Raw genomic sequence first — 24,157 nt, 5'->3', positions numbered from 1 at the left:
GGACATCTTTGTGATACAAGTGGAAGTAAAAGTTGTAACTATTCACTGAGTGTTAGGGAAAAAGGTAAAGCTGTCATTAACCTGAGCATATGTGTGACCACCGATGTGTTGTTTCACGAGGCATTGTCTTGTGGAGGTGGTATGCCCTTGGCTTTCTCTAACCCTTGAACTGACAATGCAACCATAGAACAAGTGTTTTGTAGGCAGCTTGCTTTGTGGGCGGACTAAACTTCCTGGGCAATTCTCCCAGTGAATGTCTGTTAGGCATCTACCTGTATACAATTACGTTTGTGGTCTTTCACATACAGATATTTAATCAATGAGAATTTTTCCAGTACATTTTTCTTGCATAGCATCTTCTCTGTACACAACAGCATCATCCACAAACAGCATTATGGAGCTTTTAAAGTTGCCTTGTACATAATTTACATACTCATAGTATGAACAGTAATGAACCTACAACACTACCTTGGGGTAAGCACAAAATTACTTTCAGGTATGGAGATTTCTTGCTATTCATAATGATATACTGTATTCTATTTGCTAAGTCACAAAGCTGGTCTGATATTCTGTACATTTGTTCACTAAATGACAGTGTCAAAATCTTCCAGAAATGAAGAAATGTGGTGTGAAGCTGGGCTTTGTTTTTTACTGCCATCTCGAGTCTCACAATTACACCATCTCGGCTGTGTAAGTGTATTCTGCATCCCTAATGTGTCTTCATGTATGTACCACTGATATCTTGTGAGCCATAGGTGAAGGCAACAGGCAGATTCCACCTTCCTGGGTTTCCAGAAAGATTTGACACATTACCATGCTGCAGACAGTTAAAGCTCTAAGCATATGGAGTGGGTGCTCAGATATGTGTGTAAGTGGCTCAAAGACTTCGTACTCATAAGTAATAGCAACTGTTAAATTATCCTGTATGAAGAATGTTCATTGGGACAATGGTATCCAGGAGTGCCCCAAGGAAATGTGATAGGACCACTCTCGTTCTCTTTATAAATAAACAGTATGGTTAGTGTGAGCTGCATTCTGTGATTGCTGATTACGACGCTGTAGTCTACAGGAAAGTGTCACATTTGAGTGACTTTAGGAGGATACAGGATGCCTTGGATAGAATTTCTATTTCGTGTGATGAATGACTATTTGCTCTAAATGTGATAAAGTGTAACTTAATGCAGATGAGTACAAAAACGATCATGTAACATTCAGATACAGTTTTCATGTTGCACTGCTCGATACAGTTATGTCGACATGAAAAGATTCAGGTGCGTAAGGTCGATTGTGGGGCACCGTCTGTCGGCTTGCGGCGTATGTAAGAGGGTGGTTTGAAAAGTTCTCGGAGTCACCACGAGAGGTCAGCGCTAGCGCAACGAGTTGTTCACGTGATATTCATTAGACTGTTGCCTGTAAACACTTGCCACGTCAGTGCACTTGGAAGAGGGCTGTGGCGGTGACGTGGGTCTGTTGTTGTTCCCGCGTAGTGATTTGCGAAGATGGAAAAAATTGAGATTCGAGCAGTGATTAAGTACTTCGTAAAGAAAGGTATGAAAGCAAAGGACATTCATACCGATTTCCAGAATACATTGGGGGAGGGTGGGGGGGGGGTCTCTGCTCCTTCATATTCAACTGTTGCCAACTGGACAAATGATTTTACATTTCGTCGGGTGATCCGCGTAGTGGTCGAGAGGATGTGTCACTATTCCAGAAATCATTGCAAAAGTGGACAAAATGGTCATGGAGGCTTGCCGATTGAAAATGCATGAAATTTCTCACGTTTGCCAGATGTCATCTGAAAGGGTATATCACACTTTAAACTGAAGAATTAGAAATGAAAAAAATTATCTGCAAGATGGGTGCCGCGACTCTTGACGCTGTATCAAAAACGCACGAGAATGGACATACCGGTACAATGTTGTGCCCGTTTTAGGAGAAACGAACCAAGATGTTTTGCGCCGGTTTGTGACATCAGATGAAACTTGGGTGCACTATTATACCCCAGAGACAAAACAACAGTCAAAGCAGTGGAAACATGCTGATTTCTCCGCTATCAAAGAAAGCAAAGACAATTCCTTCGGCGGAAAAGGTCACGGCATCAATGTTCTTTCTGGGATGCGAAGGGGGATTCTGTTTGTAGATTATCTCCTCACTGTGCAAAAAATTACTGGAGAATACTATGTTAACCTCATGGACAAATTGCAACAGCCGGCCGATGTGGCCGTGCGGTTCTAGGCGCTTCAGTCTGGAACCGCGTGACCGCTACGGTCGTAGGTTCGAATCCGAATCCTGCCTCGGGCATGGATGTGTGTGATGTCCTTAGGTTAGTTAGGTTTAAGTAGTTCTAAGTTCTAGGGGACTGATGACCTCAGAAGTTAAGTCCCATAGTGCTCAGAGCCATTTGAACCAAATTGCAACAAAAGATACGCGAAAAGAGGTCAGGTTTACCAAGGAAGAAAGTCATCTTCCATCAAGACAATGCGCGCGCGGACTTATGTGCCGTCGCCATGGCAAAATTACACGAACTAAGGTATGAATTGTTGCCACACCCACCTTATTCACTTGATATGGCTCCGTCAGACTTCCATCTCTTCTCAAAACTGAACATTTTTCTTGGTGGACGAAGATTCTCTTCAAACGAAGAACTGATAGCCAGAGTTGAGAACTATTTTGCAGGCCTGGAGGAAACTCATTTTCGAGGTGGAATCAAGGCACTGGAACGTCACTGGATCAAGTGCATTATTCTACAAGGAGACTACGTTGAAAAATAAAGTTTCAGTGCTGTAAGTACTTTTTTTCTATTCCGTTCCGAGAACTTTCCAAACACCTCGTATGTAGATGTAGAAGAAAGATTCTTCTCTGACAATTCACGGAGCAACGGGTAAAGGAGCACAGGAAGAAGGATTCGGGTTCGGGTGCCGTCGACGACGAGTGAAGTGTTGAGAATGTGGTCGTAGTGTGGTACAGGCGGGTTACTGACCTGTGGGTGGAGGTCCTCGTAGTAGGCGAAGGAGCCGAAGCCGGCGAGCGCCATGGACATAAGCGTGGAGGAGGCCAGCAGTAGCGGCAGGCGGCCCGCCGTGTCGATGAGCAGGCCGCTGAGCAGCGACGCCAGCAGCTGCACCAGCGCCACGGCCACCGCGCCCCCGTGCGGGTCCATGCCGCCCAGCGTCTGCCGCAGGATCGGCACCGCGTAGAAGCTGAACGCGTGCGCGCCCGAGAACCTCTGCAACACGCCCAGAGGCCGCCGTAGCCGCACTCACACTGGAGAGCGCCATTTTGAGCTCTAGCATGTACTTCTTTGCCTTCAGAACTTCCGAAATCCCTTAGGCTGTGATTGAATCATTTTCTCCGCTATATTCATTCTTCCAGGAATGTTAGTCCTGCAAGGTATGCAAGAGAACGTCTGAGCAGTTTGTAATGTACGAGGCATGCCCAGGGTCCCTGTTCTGTATCTTTCCGCCAGTGTGCCGATCGTTTCAGTACTCAATAGCACCGAACGATCTAGTACTCGAATTAGAGTCCCTGCGTTATTCAATATGCATTCCGGCAGCGATACCGTTTGGGTCTAGAGAACCGAAGCGCTGTTGTCGGTTCGTGTCGCGCAAGCCAATCAAAAGCTGCAGATCCGCGCATGCGCACTGCAGCGCGCACAGCACCACGAACACAAAGCACGTAGCAGACGACATAGGCGCGCTATTCTTCCAAGTACCGAAAATTGCGTTTACGTTGCCATAACGCATGACGCCGCATTCCGGTGAAATGCATAAAAATTTTTACAGTTTCTCTGACTGCCTGTTTCCATGCATGCATAATAACGATAGCGTATTTGACTGTCTTCTGCAGATTGCCGTAAATGCCGCATTATGTCATCTTATTCTCATTCACACTGACATCGTGGTTTGGATTTTACGTTTCGGAAAATGAGTTAGGAATAGTGTGTAGTATCACATTGTACTAATACATCTATAAAAAAACACCCGAAAAATTGATTCTGAGAGTTTCAAAGAATAAGAAGATAAACAGAATGTGGTTATAACACGCTCCTAGAGATCAAAATGATTAAGTAGCCCACATCCCTATACGATGCGTCAACGATTTGGGTCTTAAAAACAAAATTAAAAAAAAAAAGTATTTTCGAGAGCTCCTGCAGAAGATGTTTCGTTTATGGTGCTACAGTCTAAAAATATTACATCAGAGCTCTTTCATCTCTGTCTACTGTGGTTGAGGATTCGATCGCAGATAAATATTTGTGACAAGCAAGATTATGAAGATTACTGCTGCTAGTTACATTCCCAGTAATTTAAGTTGTGCTCTTAGATTCCTGTCTAACCGCATACTCGGAAATCGTTACGTATTCGGAAAAAATGGTGAATTATTTCTGACAAAAAATATAAAGGTCACTGTCGGTTGTTTCACTCACAGCAATTTCATATTTTTTAAACACACACAAATTACGAAATCATTACTGAGGAAGTGCGCTCTTACAAGTAAGTAATAACTAATATTGCAGAAAAATCTTAACTTACACGAATAACAATGTCTCAGAACGTGTTGCTTATATGAAGAGGCAAAAAAAAATTTTGGATTCCGTCACTACCTAGCCTAACCTCCTACACCGATCGGTATGAACGATACAGAATAGGGCGCCAGGAGATAAGAGTACGCAATTACGAGAGTCATTTCAAAAGTCCTGCACACTGCGCATGAGCGACCGTTACAGTGGTGTTATCATGTTGAAATTTGTTTCAGTTGTGAGCGAAACTTACGGCCTGACGGCCATATGTGCATTTACTGGTTCGTGTGGCTGTATCGTGAGTATCCTGTTTTGAAATGGAAGCTGAAACCGAGTCAGGTTGGATTACACGTAGTGACCAGCATTCCTACATCAGAGTCGAAACCCTGTGTGGAAAGAACCCAACGGTAATTTACAACGCTTTATGAGGGGTGTGTGGGAATAAGGTAGTTGATCGTAGCACAGTATGACGGTGGTCTGCTCGTTCCTTGAAGATCGGGTAAACATTAAGGGCAACTCAAGAAGTGAAATGCCATCAAGTGCAATGGCCTACACTTCATAGGTTATTGTTAATAAAATTATGAGAGAGGATCGACGAAAAACGTGTGAGGAAATTGCGTATGAGGCCAGAAAGTCTGTAACTTCAGTTCACAGAATCGTGACCGTAAAGTAAAAAATGCGAAAAGTTATTGCCAGATGGATTCCGCATGATCTGAGAACAGCAGAAAGCAAGTCGCAAAATAATCGCACAAGAATTGCTTCAACGTTATCGAACAGAAGGAGAACAGTTTCTGAAAAGCATTGCTGCACTTTTACTGAAACCTGGATACGAGATTTTGAACCATAAGTGAAGTCGCACTCAGTCGTCACAATACAAAAGTTCCGACACTCCACGTCAGAAAAATTCCGCTGCCAACAACGCAAGGTGAAACTGATGATGGTCTTTGCGAATGACATGACTGGAATCATAGGTACAAATAGTGTACAAGGGGACGTCTGTAACAAGCGCGTCGTACAAGCTGTTCCTGCAAAATGTTATGCACCAGAAAATCTGTCAAAGAAGGCCTAATGTGGCTGCAGGCGGCGTCCTCATTTTGCACGAAGACCGCATATTGCCCCACCAGTGATAGGAACGCTCGACATACAGGTATCGGAAATACTTCCCCACCCACCATATGGTCCTTTTATGAGCCCACCAGACCCAAATTGAAGTAACAGATCCGTAGAAAACGGTGTGGTACAACTGATGAAGCTTCCATTAGGTGACCCTAGTAATCAGACAGCCCAACAATGAAGCTGATAAATTCGAGTGAAGGGACGATTCTGTTGACTTTTCGCTGATATGTAAGCTGTTTTGATACCCACGTCCCACACAATTTTCGAAGACCACGTGTTTCAGTAATGATTACACGCAGAAGAGATTGTAGATTTCTGGAAATACTGCATTCATCTCGTCCAAAGTTAACCAACTGCCCTACGGATCATGTACTCGATCTTGTTCACCATGTCTCCAGTTACAACTGTGGGACCTCCACTCGTTTCTTCATCGTGAACATGATTCTGCAAGGTATAAACTCACGATACCACTTGAACACATTAGTGCGAGCGAGCCATCATACTATCCCCATAAACAATGAGCATTTCATTATAAATCTGGGAGGCTCATCTCAAAATGTGCCTTTCCGATTTACTACAAATTTTTACACTTTACTGTATATAAACATTTAGACACATAGTCTATATACTTTTTAGTACATAAATACATATATGAAATGTACAATAGTGAAACGTTGTTAGCACTTGTTTCACCAACTGCGACATGGTCGCGTATACAAACAGTGATCCAATAGTGTCAAATGTTTTTTATTTCAGTATTTAATCACAATATGAATTCTTTAGATGACAACTGGTTTTAGTCCGGACATGGTGTAAAAATGATCTGAGGATGGTCATTGCGGACTGAAACCGGTCATCGTCTAAAGAATTCATATTGTGATCAAAGACTGAAATAAAAAACATTCGAGAAACTTGTATTTAAAACAAGACTCAAGGTCAGAGAGAGGAGGGGGAAGAGGAGATGAACAGAGGGGCATAGAAAACGGGAAGGAGCAGATGGATGGAGAAGATGGGCAAAGAGAGGGGAAGGAGAAGATGAACAGAGCATAGAGGGAGGAGGTGATAAACTGAGAGGGGGGGGGGGACATGAGGAAATGGAGAGAGGGGGAGGGAGGGAGGGAGAAGAATATACACACAGCGGGAGGAGATTAGGATGTACATCCCATTCACTCACATACCAGAAACTTGTGTTTTCTCTTTCCTTTCTTTTCTGTTAACTGATACTGAGCCACAGTGGCCAGGTACAACTAGTATGAAAACAAATTCAATCTGCAAAAATAAATCCAAAGAATGGGACATTTTTGTAATCTTATGGGAATTAACTGCTAAGGTCATCAGTCCCGAAGCTTATACACTACTTAACCTAAATTATCCTAAGGACAAACACACACACACACACACACACACACACACACACACACACACACACACACATGCCCGAGGGAGGACTCGAACCTCCGCCGAGGCCAGCAGCACAGTCCATGACTGCAGCGCCTTAGACCGCTCGGCTAATCGCGCGCGGAATGGGACTTGACGCGTCCCGTTGTACTCATGTAGGCACGCGTGACAGAAAAGTACGGACGATCAAAAAAAAAAAAATCTTGACTGATGGCAATTCTACCGTTAGTGGTTTGTGTCCATCATTTTGATGATGCAACGATTGGAAGCGGGCAGGTAGTACCGGGACGGTTGGTAGTGTGACAGCAAGTAGGTGGGCTCACCTGGAAGAGCATGAGGCCGCACGTGGTGAGCGTGGGGCGCAGCAGCCCCGGCGGCGGCGGGCAGCGCTTGAGCGCGCCGAGGCGGCCTCCGGCGCGGCCGGCTTCGGCCGGGTCTCCGCGGCGCGCCAGCACGTTGCCGCGCAGCGTGGCGAGCTCGCGGCGTACGTCGGCGCCCGGGCCGCGCAGCCAGCGCAGCGCCGCCAGCGCCTCGGCGTCGCGGCCCGCCACCACCAGGAAGCTGGGCGTCTCGGGCACGCAGAGCGCCGCCGCGAACAGCAGCAGCGGCGCCGCCGCCACCACGGCCGCCAGCTGCCGCCAGTCCAGGTACGCGCCCACCGCGAAGCTCGTCAGCGTGCCCGCGTGGCCCACCGTCTTCTGCAGCGCGCTCAGGCACCCGCGGATGTCCGGCACCGAGATCTCGCTGATGTACACCTGCCCGTGCGCGCGCACACAAACACACGATTCAGTGCGGCTCACTGCCACTCGAACCATCCTCTGCATTGTTTTCTTGCCTCTGCAGAGCAGATTAACATCAGTAAAGCAACAATACTAAGCCTAAACAACCGCTTACATTAGGAAACCTGTCTATAGAAATTGTTGATGAATACTTCTGCCGTGGCCACAAGATTAAACTGCGGAAAAACACTTACAAAGGAGAAATTGTTGTGATGTTTAAAGCTTTCCCGGCGTACTGATTGTTCCATAAAAACACGGGAGAACTGTCGTATATCAGTAACGTCCGGCCACGATATTTCGGCGCAGAGTCTTCTGGTCATCTTCAGGTGAGTGCCACTGTAGTAGTACTGGCGAGTACGCGCTGAGCTCCGCAGGCTCAGCGCGTACTCGCCAGTACTACTACTGTGGCACTCACCTGAAGATGACCAGAAGAAGACTCTGCGCCGAAATAACGTGGCCGGACGTTACTGATATCCGGCAGTTCTCCCGTGTTTCTATGGAACAAAAGGACAAATGACTCGCAGAATAGGACGGTGCTGGGCAACATTCCAGAACCCAAGATGCATCCTTACCAGCATGCATGTCCTAAATTATATGAAGGCTAGGGTGTGTAACGCCAATGACCTTGCCATAGTGGTAATACCAGTTTCAGTCACTTCGCCGAAGTTAACTGTTTCTGGTCTTGAGTAGCACTTGGATGGGTGATTGTACGGGTCGGCCGAGCACTGTTACCAAGCAGTGTGCACTCAGCCCTTGTGAGATCAGCAGTGGAACTACTTGATCGAGACAACTGACAAAAGCCGGGAGACCAGTGTGCTTGACCACATGTCCCTCTGTATCTGCATCCATGCCGTGGTCGTTCAGTACTGTTGGGCCTTCAAGGCGTGTGTAAGGTCTATAATATATGCTCATTACCTGTTACAACCTACAATCTGGAAATGAAGACTCTGAGGCAAGCGCTCGTAATCTACAGCGTACACAACAAGCCATGGAGATGACAGATGCTAGAAGTCAGCCTAAGGGATAATATTTGATGAGAGGACAGTAGGACAGACAACGTAACACGTCCTAGAGAGAATTTCAACACTGATGTGGCAGTGGGCCGCGGAAATAGGCCGATTAGAGCTGGATCTAAAAATGGTTCAAATGGCTCTAAGCACTATGGGACTTAACATCTGAGGTCATCAGTCCCCTAGAACTTAGAACTACTTAAACCTAACTAACCTAAGGGCATCACACACATCCATGCCCGACGCAGGATTCGAACCTGCGACCGTAGCGGTCGCGCGGTGCCAGACCGTAGCGCCTAGAACCGCTCGGCCACCACGGCCGGCGAATCCTTCGTGGTCATGCTGACAAAGTTTTATGAATTTTTTTTTTTTTTTTTGTAAAGGTATAGACAGTGGTGCCTCTCCTGCTCCAAGTCGGTCCGTTTGACGTCCTACCCCCCCCCCCCCCCCTAAACCTAACCTCCAAGAGGACCATGCCTAGCAAAGCGCTGAGGTGTTTATACCAATTTTTGGGTTGACGACGACTTTTCTTTTTGCAGTTACCAGCACAGACATCATTTTTAGATGACTCTTCTCTCTCCTTCTAATAATTGCACGGTTGGTCTCAGGTGTCATTTTCACTGAGCGCACAGCTCAGTCTTGTTTGTTGACAGAGAATAAGTACCCTTTGTATCATTTACTGGGTGCAATATAGGACACACATAGTAGACTTGTAAATCGCAAGCACTACTAACACAAGTCTTAAATTCTACAATAAATATAAAGTATTGAGCCCTAGAATACATACAAACTATACTCGGTTTTCGCGCACCTTAATCCCCCTTAATCCGCGCCATTGCATCTCTTCAATTTTCCTTGCATATTGTGTCTTGTTGTTAGTTTGCTTTGTGCCACCAACATTGATTAACGGCAAGAGCGCGAATTCTGGACTCAGCCCTTCTACTTCCAAACAATGAAAACACCGAGCGACAACACACCACGCCATAATTGCTTGTGAAACTCTATTATATAGAAACAATCGAAATCGTTAAGGTAAACGACTCTCTAACTTTGTATATTCAGCTGGTCTGTTACTTTATCCATTGTCGATGAGCATATGCCCACTTGGGAATTTCGTAGTTTCCTCTTTCTTACTAAAGGCGAGTTGTTGCGAAGAAACAAGCAAACTACCAGTTGTTATATTTCTTCCTTTAACATCACAAGTCATTGGCAACCAACATTCACCTCCACTCTCTCCAAAGGTCTCAGTCTAACTGTACCGTATAATATTGAAACAATACAATATGAAAATTTCATGCATGTCAAAAAATAAAAAGAAGAATCCCGAGTACTGACTTCATGTTGTTGAGAACTTCCTCTTTATTGTTCCATTACCAGCACTGATTCTTTGTGTAATAGTTGTATCGGTACATCAATAAATCATCAGTTCTAACGGCACAGCAAGTTTCGATTATCGTGTTGTTTGCAGCCAAATGTACATCGGAAGCCGATAATCTCATTTATCGTCGTCATATTACTTAAATGTTCGAAATTTTGGCGTCGCATCGCATATATTTAGTATCTAATGACATGCTTGTAGCAATGAATGCTGAGCAGAATCTTGCAATGTTTAAGTTGTTACCTACAAAGCAACCGTAGTGCTTTTAAACATATAATTGTCTTTGCTTTTTGTTGCTGTATGTTGGAGGGTACCAGCCGTCTTAAGCCAAAAGACAGAATGTGCATCAGCGCGAAAGCGGCAGCAGTTTAAAGAGAACCAGCAGACAAAACAGCAAGTGAGGGCAAGTGCTGAATATGTATGTCGCCTCAGATGCGCGTTCCCTTTACACACAGACCAACAGCGGGAGGCAACCAAGCCGTAGCAATGCTGGGCGGAACTTCAAAGCCGCTTTGGCACGGTGCGCCATTCTACGGAGAAGTGGAAACAAAAGGCCCAGCACAGATTCCTACGGGCCGTCTACCTATTGGATTCTTCAACACTGGTTACTAGCATGTCTGTACAAATCATATGTGTTATTTTTACTTTTTACGTCACAACAGCGTCGAAAAAATTCTGTGACTATCTTCACAAACGAATCGGATGATGGTTTACAGGCTGAATCGAATCACGATTGTGAAGGATGCCTCATACACCATCGCAAACGACAACCTCTACGTAGGCAGCCAAAATTGTTCTTATATACTTGGTAAAAGATTCCTGTTCCGCAGCAGTAATACAACGCGCTACTTCCACATCCACTTGTTTTTGAAGGACTTCTCCCGCTATGGATTCCTACTTAAGATTTGTGTTCATTTATGTGATTTTAATTTTTTTTCGGAGGACTCCAACTTTACTTAGATCTGAAGCACTTCAGACTGGACCCCCCCCCACCCCCCTTCTCTCTCTCTCTCTCTCTCTCTCTCTCTCTCTCTCTCTCTCTCTCTCTGTGTGTGTGTGTGTGTGTGTGTGTGTGTGTGTGTGTGTGTGTGTGTGTGTGTGTAATCCCAGGCAAGCAGTAATGACTTTAATATAAAATAAGCTGTTTACGTGTTGTATTCAATAGTTAGCAAATATCTACATAATCAAACCTGCTGGGTGTTGGACGATTTTTAAGGCTGCTGTGTTACATACCACATAACATCATACAACATTACAAGGAAATTCTGGTGTATTTCCAGTACAACCAGAGGAGCTGAGAGTTTAAAGTCTCGCTAGCTGCGAGTTCTTTCGATACTATATCTGTTCTACAAGAAGAGCTATATAGTTGCGTTATCAAGGAACCATCGAAGCATACCTGTCAGTTGCATTCGCGTATGACCACGTAAGAAATAACGATGGCAGTAGTAATAATGTTTTACTTTGGCGTTTTGATTCACTGAACTTTATCGTGTCACGAGGGTTCCGTACAACTCGTTCGTCAGTACTACATGACAAATATCCGAAACAGTCTAGTTACGTGTAGGTTTAGAAAATTCTACACTTCTTTAAAAATTCTAATGAATAATTCAACTTCAGGTTCGCTCTTACAACAAATCCGGATGGTACCCTTGCTCTTAGATATTTAATTGTGATCTATAAATAATATACGAAATTAAGCAGCTTCAGAACTAAAAAAACTGAAATTAGTAATATTATTATTTTAAATAAAAATAGTTGAGTTAACCGAATGAAATATTGGCAGTATTGAATTTTGAGATCATGTCCTTGAAGAAAAGGAAAATTTGTTCTTGTTAGTGGAAAATTATGGTCAACATGTGTTATCTACGTCGACTTATACCGTTGCGTGCTTAATTTTCACGGGGGATATGGGGTTAGCACGATTCTAGCTACATGCAACTGATAGCAATTAAGTGATGGCGCCCGCATCTCGTGGTCGTGCGGTAGCGTTCTCGCTTCCCACGCCCGGGTTCCCGGGTTCGATTCCCGGCGGGGTCAGGGATTTTCTCTGCCTCGTGATGGCTGGGTGTTGTGTGCTGTCCTTAGGTTAGTTAGGTTTAAGTAGTTCTAAGTTCTAGGGGACTGATGACCATAGATGTTAAGTCCCATAGTGCTCAGAGCCATTTGAACCCATTTAAGTGATGGCGGATGTAATTGGAAGTTATCGTAACTGTGTACCTAGGACAGTGAATTGATGTTACAGACCTTACCAAAGCTGCCAGGGATGATCTTTTTATAAAGTAGGTTAAAGTGCGCGTCACGGCGGAAGACGGCCCAGTTTTAAATCGTTCTGAGCGTGCCCCACTACTAACGTACAGCAACGAACGAGATCGTGTTCCTTGAGACGCCTTGCCGTACACAGCGCTAGACAGCGATAAACGATCTGTTCCAAAGTGCAACGTGGGCGCCCTCTCAAAGGCAATGCAATTGTATTGAATGTTGCCCACAGCAACACTACGTACAGTCTGCTCCTCTGTGCTGCCAAGCAAAGCAAACTTCATCGCCTCCACACTTAGACATGGCTCTCCATCTCTACGCAGAAGCCTCTCTCGGCATGGCGTGACTTTGCCCGTTACCACACCAACGAGTATTAACAGCAGTAGGATCGTGTGCGGACTGAAACGAAATTTGTGACTGGGCTCAGGATTTATTGGTAAGGAGGACGCAGCATGTTACCTTGCAGGGAGAGTTATCCATAGACGTAGAAGTAACTCCAGGCGCTTCCCATGGAAGTCCAGTGGGGCTCTGGTTGTTCACATTGTCTATTAATCACGTGGAAGACGACATTTTAGTAAGGTCAGAGTTTTTGCAGAGGAGCAGTTATCTGTAACGAAGGACCGTATGAAAAAACAGCTTCACAGATATCAAATGAAATATTGATAATATTTCAAAGTGGTGCAAACTTACTTCGAATGCATGGAAAAGTATAACTGTACACTTCACAAAACGGAAAAACGACTACAATGCCAACAAGTCGCAGTTGGAATCGTTCAGCTCATAGAAATGACTGGGTGTAAGGATGTGTGGCTAAATGATTGGGGAGGATTACGTTAGCTCCGTTGTAGGTGTCCGCAGCTCGTGGTCTCGCGGTCGCGTTCTCGCTTCTCGAGCACGGGATCCCGGGTTCGATTCCCGGCGGCGTCAGGGATTTTCATCTGCCTCGAGATGACTGGGTGTTTGTGTTGTTCTCATCATCATCATCATCATCATCAAAGTGGCGAGATTGGGCTGAGCAAAGGTTCGGAATTTGTATGGGCGCTGATAACCGCGCAGTTGAGCGCCCCACAAACCAAACATCATCGTCATTATCCGTTTTAGATAAAGCTGGTGACAGACTTCGAGACAGTGGTAGAATACTGGGAAAATGCAGTTACACTAGAAAGGGGACTGCTTACAGAACATTCGTCCGACCTGTACTATGTTGTTGCTGATGTGAATGGGGCCCTTACCAAAAGCGACTAACAGAAGATGAAGTTTTACAAAGCCGGACAGGACGAATGGTTGCCGGTTCGTTTTATTCGGCGTCGCGGACATGCTGACAAAAAAAAATTGAAAAAAAAATCAAATATTTTGTGAAATTATTTGTCTAAAGGAGAGAAATTGTGCTCGGAATCATGCACAGCAAATGAGGCGCGTCAAATCTGTCTGTAATCGGAGGCAAATTTCAATTTATGTTGTAATTTGATATTTATTTTTTCAACGTGAAAGAAAGAACTCGTCAATTTCTTCACGAATGTAACTTCTGTGCGCAAAGTAGCTAGGCGCTGAAAAGATGACTTTTCTGACAGTTCATTTACATACGTAGCAGCTATATATATCCCATTTGCCCATCTGCCTGTCTTTATTTGGCTGCGAAAATTCGGACAAAAATCCATTGTGAAATTTGTTTTCGTTCCGTTCAAACTTCGACTAAAAAGACTGAATGAAATGAGCGTAATTTCTGTTGAATCGCACAAGGGTCCAGGGCTCTGAAATGGTCGGCGTTAGCATTAGAAAATTGCAGCGAAATGCAGGAAGATCTGCAGCGGATAGGCAGTTGTTGCAGGGAGTGGCAACTGACCCTTAACATAGACAAATGTAATGTATTGCCAATACATTGTATGATTATATGATAGCGGAACAAACACTGGTAGCAGTTATTTCTGTAAAATATCTGGGAGTAACCGTACGGCACAATTTGAAGTGGAATGATCATATAAAATTAATTGTTGGTAAGGTGGGTGCAGGGTTGAGATTCATTGGGAGAGTCCTTAGAAAATGTGGTCCGTCAACAAAGGAGGTGGCTTACAAAACACTCGTTCGACCTATACTTGAGTATCGCTCATCAGTGTGGGATCCGTACCAGGTCGGATTGACAGAGGAGATAGAGAATATCCAAAGAAGAGCGGCGCGTTTCGTCACAGGGTTATTTGGTAAGCGTGATAGCGTTACGGAGATGTTTAGCAAACGCAAGTGGCAGACTCTGCAAGAGAGGCGCTGTGCATCGCGGTGTAGCTTGCTGTCCAGCTTTCGAGAGGGTGCGTTTCTGGATGAGGTATCGAATATATTGCTTCCCCCTACTTATACCTCCCGACGATATCACGAATGTAAAATTAGAGAGATTCGAGCGCGCACGGAGGCTTTCCGGCGGTCGTTCTTCCCGCGAACCATACGCGACTGGAACAAGAAAGGGAGGTAATTACAGTGGCACGTAAAGTGCCCTCCGCCACATACCGTTGGGTGGCTTGCGGAGTATAAATGTAGATGTAGAACTGGTCCGAGAGCTCTATGAGCGCGGTCAGAAGCCGTACCGGCGACGCACCTGGGTGACGACGAGCACGATGGCGTAGCAGAAGCCGCCGAAGAAGGCGGTGGCAAACATCATCTCGACGGAAGTGGCAAAGACGGTGGCGACCCAGCAGGCGGAGAGCGGCAGCGCCGTGGCGAGCAGGAGGCGTCGCCGGCCGAAGCGCATCGCGAGCCCGCCGAGCAGGCCGCCGCACAGCGCGCCCAGCAGCGACAGCGACGCCACCCACGACGTCTGCTGCGCCGACACGGGGAACAGCGCGCCCTGCTGCTCCAGCGACGCGATCGCCGGAGAGCTGTAGCCCTTGCCCAGGCCTGCCGCGAACGGCCCCAGCGACACCGCCAGCGCCGCCAGCACCTGTCACCAACACAAACATCACACTTCATGGCAGTTCGTTCTTATACAGGGTGTTACAAAAAGGTACGGCCAAACTTTCAGGAAACATTCCTCACACACAAATAAAGAAAAGATGTTATGTGGACATTTGTCCGGAAACGCTTAATTTCCATGTTAAAGCTCATTTTAGTTCCGTCAGTATGTACTGTACTTCCTCGATTCACCGCCAGTTGGCCCAATTGAAGGAAGGTAATGTTGACCTCGGTGCTTGTGTTGACATGCGACTCATTGCTCTTCAGAACTAGCATCAAGCACATCAGTACGTAGCATAAACAGGTTAGTGTTCATCACGAACGTGGCTTTGCAGTCAGTGCAATGTTTACAAATGCGGAGTTGGCAGATGCCCATTTGATGTATGGATTAGCACGGGGCAATAGCCGTGGCGCGGTACGTTTGTATCGAGACAGATTTCCAGAACGAAGGTGTCCAAGCAATTGATCGGCGCCTTAGGGAGCACGGAACATTCCAGCCTATGACTCGCGACTGGGGAAGACCTAGAATGACGAGGACACCTGCAATGGACGAGACAATTCTTCCTGCAGTTGACGATAACCCTAATGTCAGCGTCAGGGAAGTTGCTGCTGTACAAGTTAACGTTGACCACGTCACTGTATGGAGAGTGCTACGGGAGAACCAGTTGTTTCCGTACCATGTACAGCGTGTGCAGGCACTATCAGCAGCTGATTGGCCTCCACGGGTACACTTCTGCGAATGGTTCATCCAACAATGTGTCAATCCTCATTTCAGTGCAAATGTTCTCTTTACGGATGAGGCTTCATTCCAACGCGATCAAATCGTAAATTTTCACAATCAACATGTGTGGGCTGACGAGAATCCGCACGCAATTGTGCAATCACGTCATCAACACAGATTTTCTGTGAACGTTCCGGCAGGCATTGTTGGTGGTTTCTTGATTGGGCCCCATGTTCTTCCACCTACGCTCAATGGAGCACGTTACCATGATTTCATACGAGATACTCTACCTGTGCTGCTAGAACATGTGCCTTTACAAGTACGACGCAACATGTGGTTCATGCACGCTGGAGGCCGGCCGGTGTGGCCGTGCGGTTCTCGGCGCTTCAGTCTGAAACCGCGTGACCGCTACGGTCGCAGGTTCGAATCCTGCCTCGGGCATGGATGTGTGTGATGTTCTTAGGTTAGTTAGGTTTAAGTAGTTCTAAGTTCTAGGGGACTGATGACCTAAGATGTTAAGTCCCATAGTGCTCAGAGCCAGCCGTTCAACGTAACAGAAGTGCAACTCTTCCGCAAATTGCTGCAGATTTCAATGCTGGGTCGTCAAGTGTCAGCGTGCGAACCATTCAACGAGACATCAACAACACCGACACTGGACTGTCGACGACTGGAAACATGTTGCCTGGTCGGACGAGTCTCGTTACAAATTGTATCGAGTGGATGGACGTGTACGGGTATGGAGACAACTTCATGAATCCATGGACCCTGCATGTCAGCAGGGGACTATTCAAGCTGGTGGATGCTCTGTAATGGTGTGGGGCGCGTGCAGTTTGCGTCATACAGGACCCCTGATACGTCTACACACGACTCTGATAGGTGACACGTACGTAAGCATCCTGTCTGATCACCTGCATCCATTCATGTCCATTGTGCATTCAGACGGGCAGTTCCAGCAGGACAGTGCGACACCCCACACGTTCAGAATTGTTAGAGTGGCTCCAGGAACACTCTTCTGAGTTTAAACACTTTCACTGGCCACCAAACTCGCCATACATGAACATTATTGATCATATCTGAAATGCCTTGCAACGTGCTGTTCCCTCGTTCTCTTACGGATTTATGGATAGCCCTGCAGGATTCATGGTGTCAGTTCCCTCCTGCACTACTCCAGTCATTAGTCGAGTCCATGCCACGTTGTGGTGCGGCGCTTTTGCGTGCTCGCTTTGGCTCCTACACGATAGTAGGCAGGTGTACCAGTTTCTTTGGCTCTTCAGTGTACAAGGTGGTGATGGTGTGATCTTCTGTGCGAAGACTGGTTTGATGCAACTCTCCTTGTTACTCTATCCTGTGCGAGCCTCTTCATCCAAATAAGTACTGCAGCCCACATCCTTCTCAATCTGCCTACTGTATTCATCTCTTGGTCTCCCTCTACGATTTTTATCTCCTTCCCCCTCCACACGCTCTCTCTCTCTCTCTCTCTCTCTCTCTCTCTTCCCTCTAGTAGTAAACTGAAAGCCCCATTATCTCTCAGAATGCGCTCTATCAACCAAACGCTTGTTTGGTCAAGTTGTGCCACAAATGTCTTGTCTCCCCAATTCTATTCATTATACGCTCACTAGTTACGTTATCAACCCGCCTAATCTTCAACATTCTTCTTTACCACCACATTTCGAAAGCTTCTATTCTCTTTTTGTCTATACTGTTTATCATCCATGTTTCAGTTCCATATATGGCTATGCTCCAGACAAATATCTTCAAAAAAGACTTCCTTGCACTTATATCTATATTCAATGATAACAAATGTCTCTTCTTTAGAAATTCTTTTCTTGCCATTGTCAAAATGGTTCAAATGGCTCTGAGCACTATGGGACTCAACTGCTGTGGTCATTAGTCCCCTAGAACTTAGAACTACTTCAATCTAACTAACCTAAGGACATCACACACATCCATGCCCGAGGCAGGATTCGAACCTGCGACCGTAGCAGTCGCACGGTTCCTGACTGCGCGCCTAGAACCGCGAGACCATCGCGGCCGGCTTGCCATTGTCAATCTACATTTTATATCTTCTCTACTTCGGTTATCATAAGTTATTTTTATACCCAAATAGCAAAACTTATCTACTATTTTAAGTGTCGTTTCGTAATCTAATTCCCTTAGCATCACGTGATTTAATTCTTCTACATTCCAACATCCTTGTTTTGCTTTTGTTTGTGTTCATCTAATTCCTCCTTTCAAGACTAATGTGTATATAACCTTGTTAAAACGAATTTTAAGGGACCGAAAAATTGAGCGTTCATGTTAAAAAAAAACTCGTTTTAAGTGATAAACACAGATTTTAGTACCTATACATGTTCAGCAGTACGGTAATGCGTAATACCCTTTACATCACTCTACTGTAGACGTATACTGTAACACCATAAAGTGACTGTAAAAGTGTATATACTCACACTCAACTATTTTCTTGGAAAAAATTCAAGGCTGGTTCGCTGACGTTCAAAGGAACACAAATATTTTGTTACGCAACCAACCGTAACTACAGCAGAGTCAAACATCCGTCGGGAAGGTGGGTTCTTGTCAGGATGTCGCTCTCTGTACAGTTCCGCTGCCTGCGTAGCATTTCGCCTACCTTCAGCCTTTACTGTATGCCTGCTCGGTTCAAATCTTCGCCCCGCCATCGAGATTTAGATTCTCCGTGTTTTCGGTAGATGACTTAAGGCTAATGCCGAGATGGTTCCTGTGAAAGTGCGAGGTCCATGTCCTTCTCCAATCGGAGGCTGTGCCGTATTGGTAATGCTACAATAGTGGACGGGACCTTAGAGCCTGAACTTCCTCCCTTCTTGGCTGACAGTTCTTCACCTGGCCGACTCAATTCTTTATTTGGTGTGTAGTGATTTGGTCAGACAGAATCGACACGTGGTATCATTAGAGGGCAGGAGCGCGTCCGTGCTGCAGCGCTATGTCGCGCTTTAGCCGGCACCTGCTCCGGCCTGTGCTGACGCCGGCGGCGCGGCGCAGCGGTCGGGATTACCATAATGACGTCGGCCGCGGCAGCGGGATTAAGGCGGCTCTGTGCGCGCTCGCCTCCACCTGCCGCCGTCGCGCGTTCCGTTTGCAGACTCTTGCTATACGCCCGTCGCCTCTGCTGAGGCTTTCTCTTCCCATTTCTTTGTTTACCGGCCCTGCTGCTGTGCCGTTAAATAATTCTTGTAGACTAATATCGACAGATTTATGCTTATTCGATACGTTCATCATACGTCCAGTGCGGCTGCCGTTTTGACCGCAACCTGTCACGATCAGGATACAGCCAATACATGAGCAGGGTACACCATGCAAAGTGCACAGCGCTAATCTATTTTCGTACCGTTTTTGATTTGCATGTTGGTATTCCGGTTGCTATAGGTTTATTTATTTATTGTCATTTTTTTCCGTTTGAAGGATGATCGTTTTGACAGTAGTGACTCTCCACGTTCGGGAAGACCTCCGGATTTTTGACGAACATCGTTTAAACGCATTGATCCACAATGATCTACGCCAGGGTACTCGAGAGTTGGCAAATGTGATAAAGGTCGTCATTCCACACACACATGGCTCTAAGCGCTATGGGACTTAACATCTGAGGTCATCAGTCCTCTAGACTTAGAACTACTTAAACCTAACTAACCTAAGGACATCACACACATCCATGCCCGAGGCAGGATTCGAACCTGCGACCGTAGCAGCAACGCGGTTCCGGACTGAAGCGCCTAGAACCGCTTGGTCACAGCGGCCGGCTTCGTCATTCCACCATAGTGCGACATTTATATGCAGTGGAGAAGATTCAAAAATTGGCTGTATGGATACCGCGTAGTCTAAGCCAAAATGACAAATATCAGCGGGTGGTGGTCGTATGTTCATCTCTGCTTGCTCGTCGTCAGTTGGCTCGTGAACAGCATCGATCATTCCTATCCTGTATCGTTATGGTTAACGAGAAATGATGTCTTTATGCTGATATATGGGAAAGAAAGAAATTGTTGAGTCGAACAAAGCAGCAACTACCCGTACAAAGTTTTGCGTGCATCCACAAAAAATAATGTTATGCATTGGGTGGAACTGCGGCGGTGCGGTGTACTAAAAGTTACTTCCCCAAGGTTTAACCATTACGGCTGACATTTATTGTCAACAGTAGAGACGTCTTGCTGACGCAGTCCAAGAAAAACGAGCAGGGAGACTCCGTGAAGTGATGCTACTCCACGAAAACGACCGCCTGCATTCTGCTGGGCTGACAGAAAACACTATTTAGGTCTTGGGTCATTTCGCTCCTACCGTTCACCTGATCTTGCACCCTCAGATTTTCACCATTTCTGCTCTCTTTCGAACAACCTTCAAGGAACCTTAGCGGATAAAAGTGCGCTCCGAACATGGCTTCACACGTTCTTCGCCATAAAACCACTTGATTTCTCTAGTCGCGGAATCAAAAAAAGTTGCCCCAGCTTTGGCAGACTGTTGTAACTAGTGAAGGAGAACATATTATTGACGATGATCATTTGGAGGGATCAGCAGCCTCACAGTTTATGACTGTAATGTATATCCTTCCAGAGCTAGTTGGATTCTAGTGTTGTTATAACGTAACCGTTTTTCCAGGTAACATGCTTCATTTTCAAAGAGGCGTTAGATGTAAGGTTATCACAATAAATTAATTCCTGTTTACAATATCGGCAGATGTGCAGCTTACATACATCATTCACATAAGACATTTCTCAGTATATCATTCTTCCACGTTAAAATGAGCCGTTTGAGGAGATGTTAACTGACTCACAGAAATTAGTACGATGAACATCGCTTACAGTTTTTCAGTGTGTTATAGATAGATATTGTTTTTCATTTGTGCGTTATATTTGCGGGATTGCCATGTCCTACAACGATTATCACCTACAAAATAAAACTCACGAGATGCTACCGAACGTTAGTGTAGTCTGCGTATATGTGAGATTCTGGACAGGGGGCCTCTGAACCAGTGCGTCTGCCGCTCGGTGCAACAAGCAACGCGAGCAATCACAATAATTGCTATAGTTGAATGATGAGTCGCTAAATATCGTACAGTTAAGGTTTGACTCTGTACAAAGAGCCGATAGCCACATAATAAGTTCTAAGGTATTTCTGGTACGAAGATGGCTGGCTCTGAGCACTATGGGACTCAACTGCTGTGGTCATCAGTCCCCTAGAACTTAGAACTACTTAAACCTAACTAACCTAAGGACATCACACACATCCATGCCCGAGGCAGGATTCGAACCTGCGACCGTAGCAGTCCCGCGGTTCCGGACTGCGCGCCTAGAACCGCGAGACCACCGCGGCCGGCAGGTACGAAGATACCATAACAAAGTTTTACGCAATGATGGTACATATGAAGGTGATTATTTTGCTGCATGACCAATATCCGTACCTTAAAGGTCGACGCAATTAGAGACTGAAATGTGCCTTTGTCAAACGGCGATGACAAAATAACTCCGACGTGACTATTGAATGGTATTTTCCGTCCATTTGCTCTATGTAATTTACGAAAAACTGATGAACGCCAAGTCACTGTGACTGGATCGAGATTTGAACGGTATTCCTTTATATGCATTCAGTCAGTAAACTACTGAAGAGTTTTCCCAGTCAAACTATGTTACTAATGCTTAAACGGCACATGTAACTTACTGAAAGGGCAGTTCGGTGACTAAGTGTTTCAATGTCAGACTGACAAAACAAAGCTCCTGGGTTCAATTCTAAGAAAGTTTTTCAACTCTGGGGTACTGAGTGGTTATAATTAAAGTGCAGCTACTCAGAGAGGACCAGAGTGGGCTGTAAGCGTTGTATGGAAGCGAAACTTGGAAGATATTCTAATGCGGAACTGATTTCTGCTGAAAAAAAAAGTTCCAGTTTTGGCCACCACTAGCAAATCAGTCTCTGTGAATCAAAGAAAGACGTATAGAAATACACTCCTGGAAATTGAAATAAGAACACGTGAATTCATTGTCCCAGGAAGGGGAAACTTTATTGATACATTCCTGGGGTCAGATACATCACATGATCACACTGACAGAACCACAGGCACATAGACACAGGCAACAGAGCATGCACAATGTCGGCACTAGTACAGTGTATATCCACCTTTCGCAGCAATGCAGGCTGCTATTCTCCCATGGAGACGATCGTAGAGATGCTGTATGTAGTCCTGTGGAACGGCTTGCCATGCCATTTCCACCTGGCGCCTCAGTTGGACCAGCGTTCGTGCTGGACGTGCAGACCGCGTGAGACGACGCTTCATCCAGTCCCAAACATGCTCAATGGGGGACAGATCCGGAGATCTTGCTGGCCAGGGTAGTTGACTTGCACCTTCTAGAGCACGTTGGGTGGCACGGGATACATGCGGACGTGCATTGTCCTGTTGGAACAGCAAGTTCCCTTGCCGGTCTAGGAATGGTAGAACGATGGGTTCGATGACGGTTTGGATGTACCGTGCACTATTCAGTGTCCCCTCGACGATCACCAGTGGTGTACGGCCAGTGTAGGAGATCGCTCCCCACACCATGATGCCGGGTGTTGGCCCTGTGTGCCTCGGTCGTATGCAGTCATGATTGTGGCGCTCACCTGCACGGCGCCAAACACGCATACGACCATCATTGGCACCAAGGCAGAAGCGACTCTCATCGCTGAAGACGACACGTCTCCATTCGTCCCTCCATTCACGCCTGTCGCGACACCACTGGAGGCGGGCTGCACGATGTTGGGGCGTGAGCGGAAGACGGCCTAACGGTGTGCGGGACCGTAGCCCAGCATCATGGAGAATGGTCCTCGCCGATACCCCAGGAGCAACAGTGTCCCTAATTTGCTGGGAAGTGGCGGTGCGGTTCCCTACGGCACTGCGTAGGATCCTACGGTCTTGGCGTGCATCCGTGCGTCGCTGCGGTCCGGTCCCAGGTCGACGGGCACGTGCACCTTCCGCCGACCACTGGCGACAACATCGATGTACTGTGGAGACCTCACGCCCCACGTGTTGAGCAATTCGGCGGTACGTCCACCCGGCCTCCCGCATGCCCACTATACGCCCTCGCTCAAAGTCCGTCAACTGCACATACGGTTCACGTCCACGCTGTCGCGGCATGCTACCAGTGTTAAAGACTGCGATGGAGCTCCGTATGCCACGGCAAACTGGCTGACACTGACGGCGGCGGTGCACAAATGCTGCGCAGCTAGCGCCATTCGACGGCCAACACCGCGGTTCCTGGTGTGTCCGCTATGCCGTGCGTGTGATCATTGCTTGTACAGCCCTCTCGCAGTGTCCGGAGCAAGTATGGTGGGTCTGACACACCGGTGTCAATGTGTTCTTTTTTCCATTTCCAGGAGTGTATATTCTTATGTAATGGGTTATATGGGGCATGGACAAGAAAGGATGAAACGAATGAGAAAGGCGTAATGTTGATTTTATTATTAACCCCCACTTACACAATTTGTTCATTATCAGCACCGGAGACGTCGACGAGACGTTGTACAGCTCCGGATTTGCACCTAGGAGCTATTTTTTTTTCTTCCAACGTTTATCGGTTCCGCATTTACACATTTGGATATCTACCGAGTTTCGCTGCCATACGATAATTATAGCCAACACTGGACTTCCGTGAGTAGCTGCACTTGAATTATAACCAAATTTGAGAACTGCCAAGCAAATGGCTCTGAGCACTATAGGACTTCTGTGGTCATCAGTCGAAATGCCAAGCAGCCCGAGTCCACGTTAAACTATAGATCCCCCGATAGCTGGCTTGAAGGTTGGAGAAAGGTAAGGATCTGGCACTGAACAATGCTTATTTCGTAATTGACATCTTGTCTTTGGAAACCATGTTTTACATAGTTTTATATTAAGTTCTTACAACTACTGACGAACTGCACCTTGGAGAACCAGCTGTGAATAAGTCTATAATGTTTTAGTGTTATTTGTAGTACCATTGTAGGCATTATCTATAGTGTTACACTCAACTAATTTTTATATTGTCGCACAATATTCTTCCTTTACGTAGCTTAGATACC

The 24,157-nt window shown here is 46.1% G+C and overlaps 2 protein-coding genes across 2 annotated transcripts in view; one reads left to right on the top strand and one right to left on the bottom strand.

Moving 5' to 3' along the window:
- Positions 1 to 24,157, top strand: part of LOC126262236 (mediator of RNA polymerase II transcription subunit 20) — a 600,255-nt gene that overhangs the window by 28,133 nt on the left and 547,965 nt on the right. The window lies entirely within an intron of this gene.
- Positions 1 to 24,157, bottom strand: part of LOC126262235 (facilitated trehalose transporter Tret1-2 homolog) — a 395,495-nt gene that overhangs the window by 4,441 nt on the left and 366,897 nt on the right. Inside the window, exons 3-5 of the mRNA XM_049958706.1 lie at positions 15,038 to 15,379; positions 7,354 to 7,785; positions 2,981 to 3,226 (exon numbers count right to left, since the gene is read on the bottom strand). Coding sequence (XP_049814663.1) covers positions 2,981 to 3,226; positions 7,354 to 7,785; positions 15,038 to 15,379 — 1,020 coding nt within the window. The remainder of the gene's footprint in view (positions 1 to 2,980; positions 3,227 to 7,353; positions 7,786 to 15,037; positions 15,380 to 24,157) is intronic.

The sequence above is a fragment of the Schistocerca nitens genome, chromosome 6, assembly GCF_023898315.1.
Source record: "Schistocerca nitens isolate TAMUIC-IGC-003100 chromosome 6, iqSchNite1.1, whole genome shotgun sequence".
Lineage (NCBI taxonomy): Eukaryota > Metazoa > Arthropoda > Insecta > Orthoptera > Acrididae > Schistocerca > Schistocerca nitens.
Note: the sequence above shows the minus strand (reverse complement) of the source record. Positions and strands in the feature narration are given on the sequence as shown.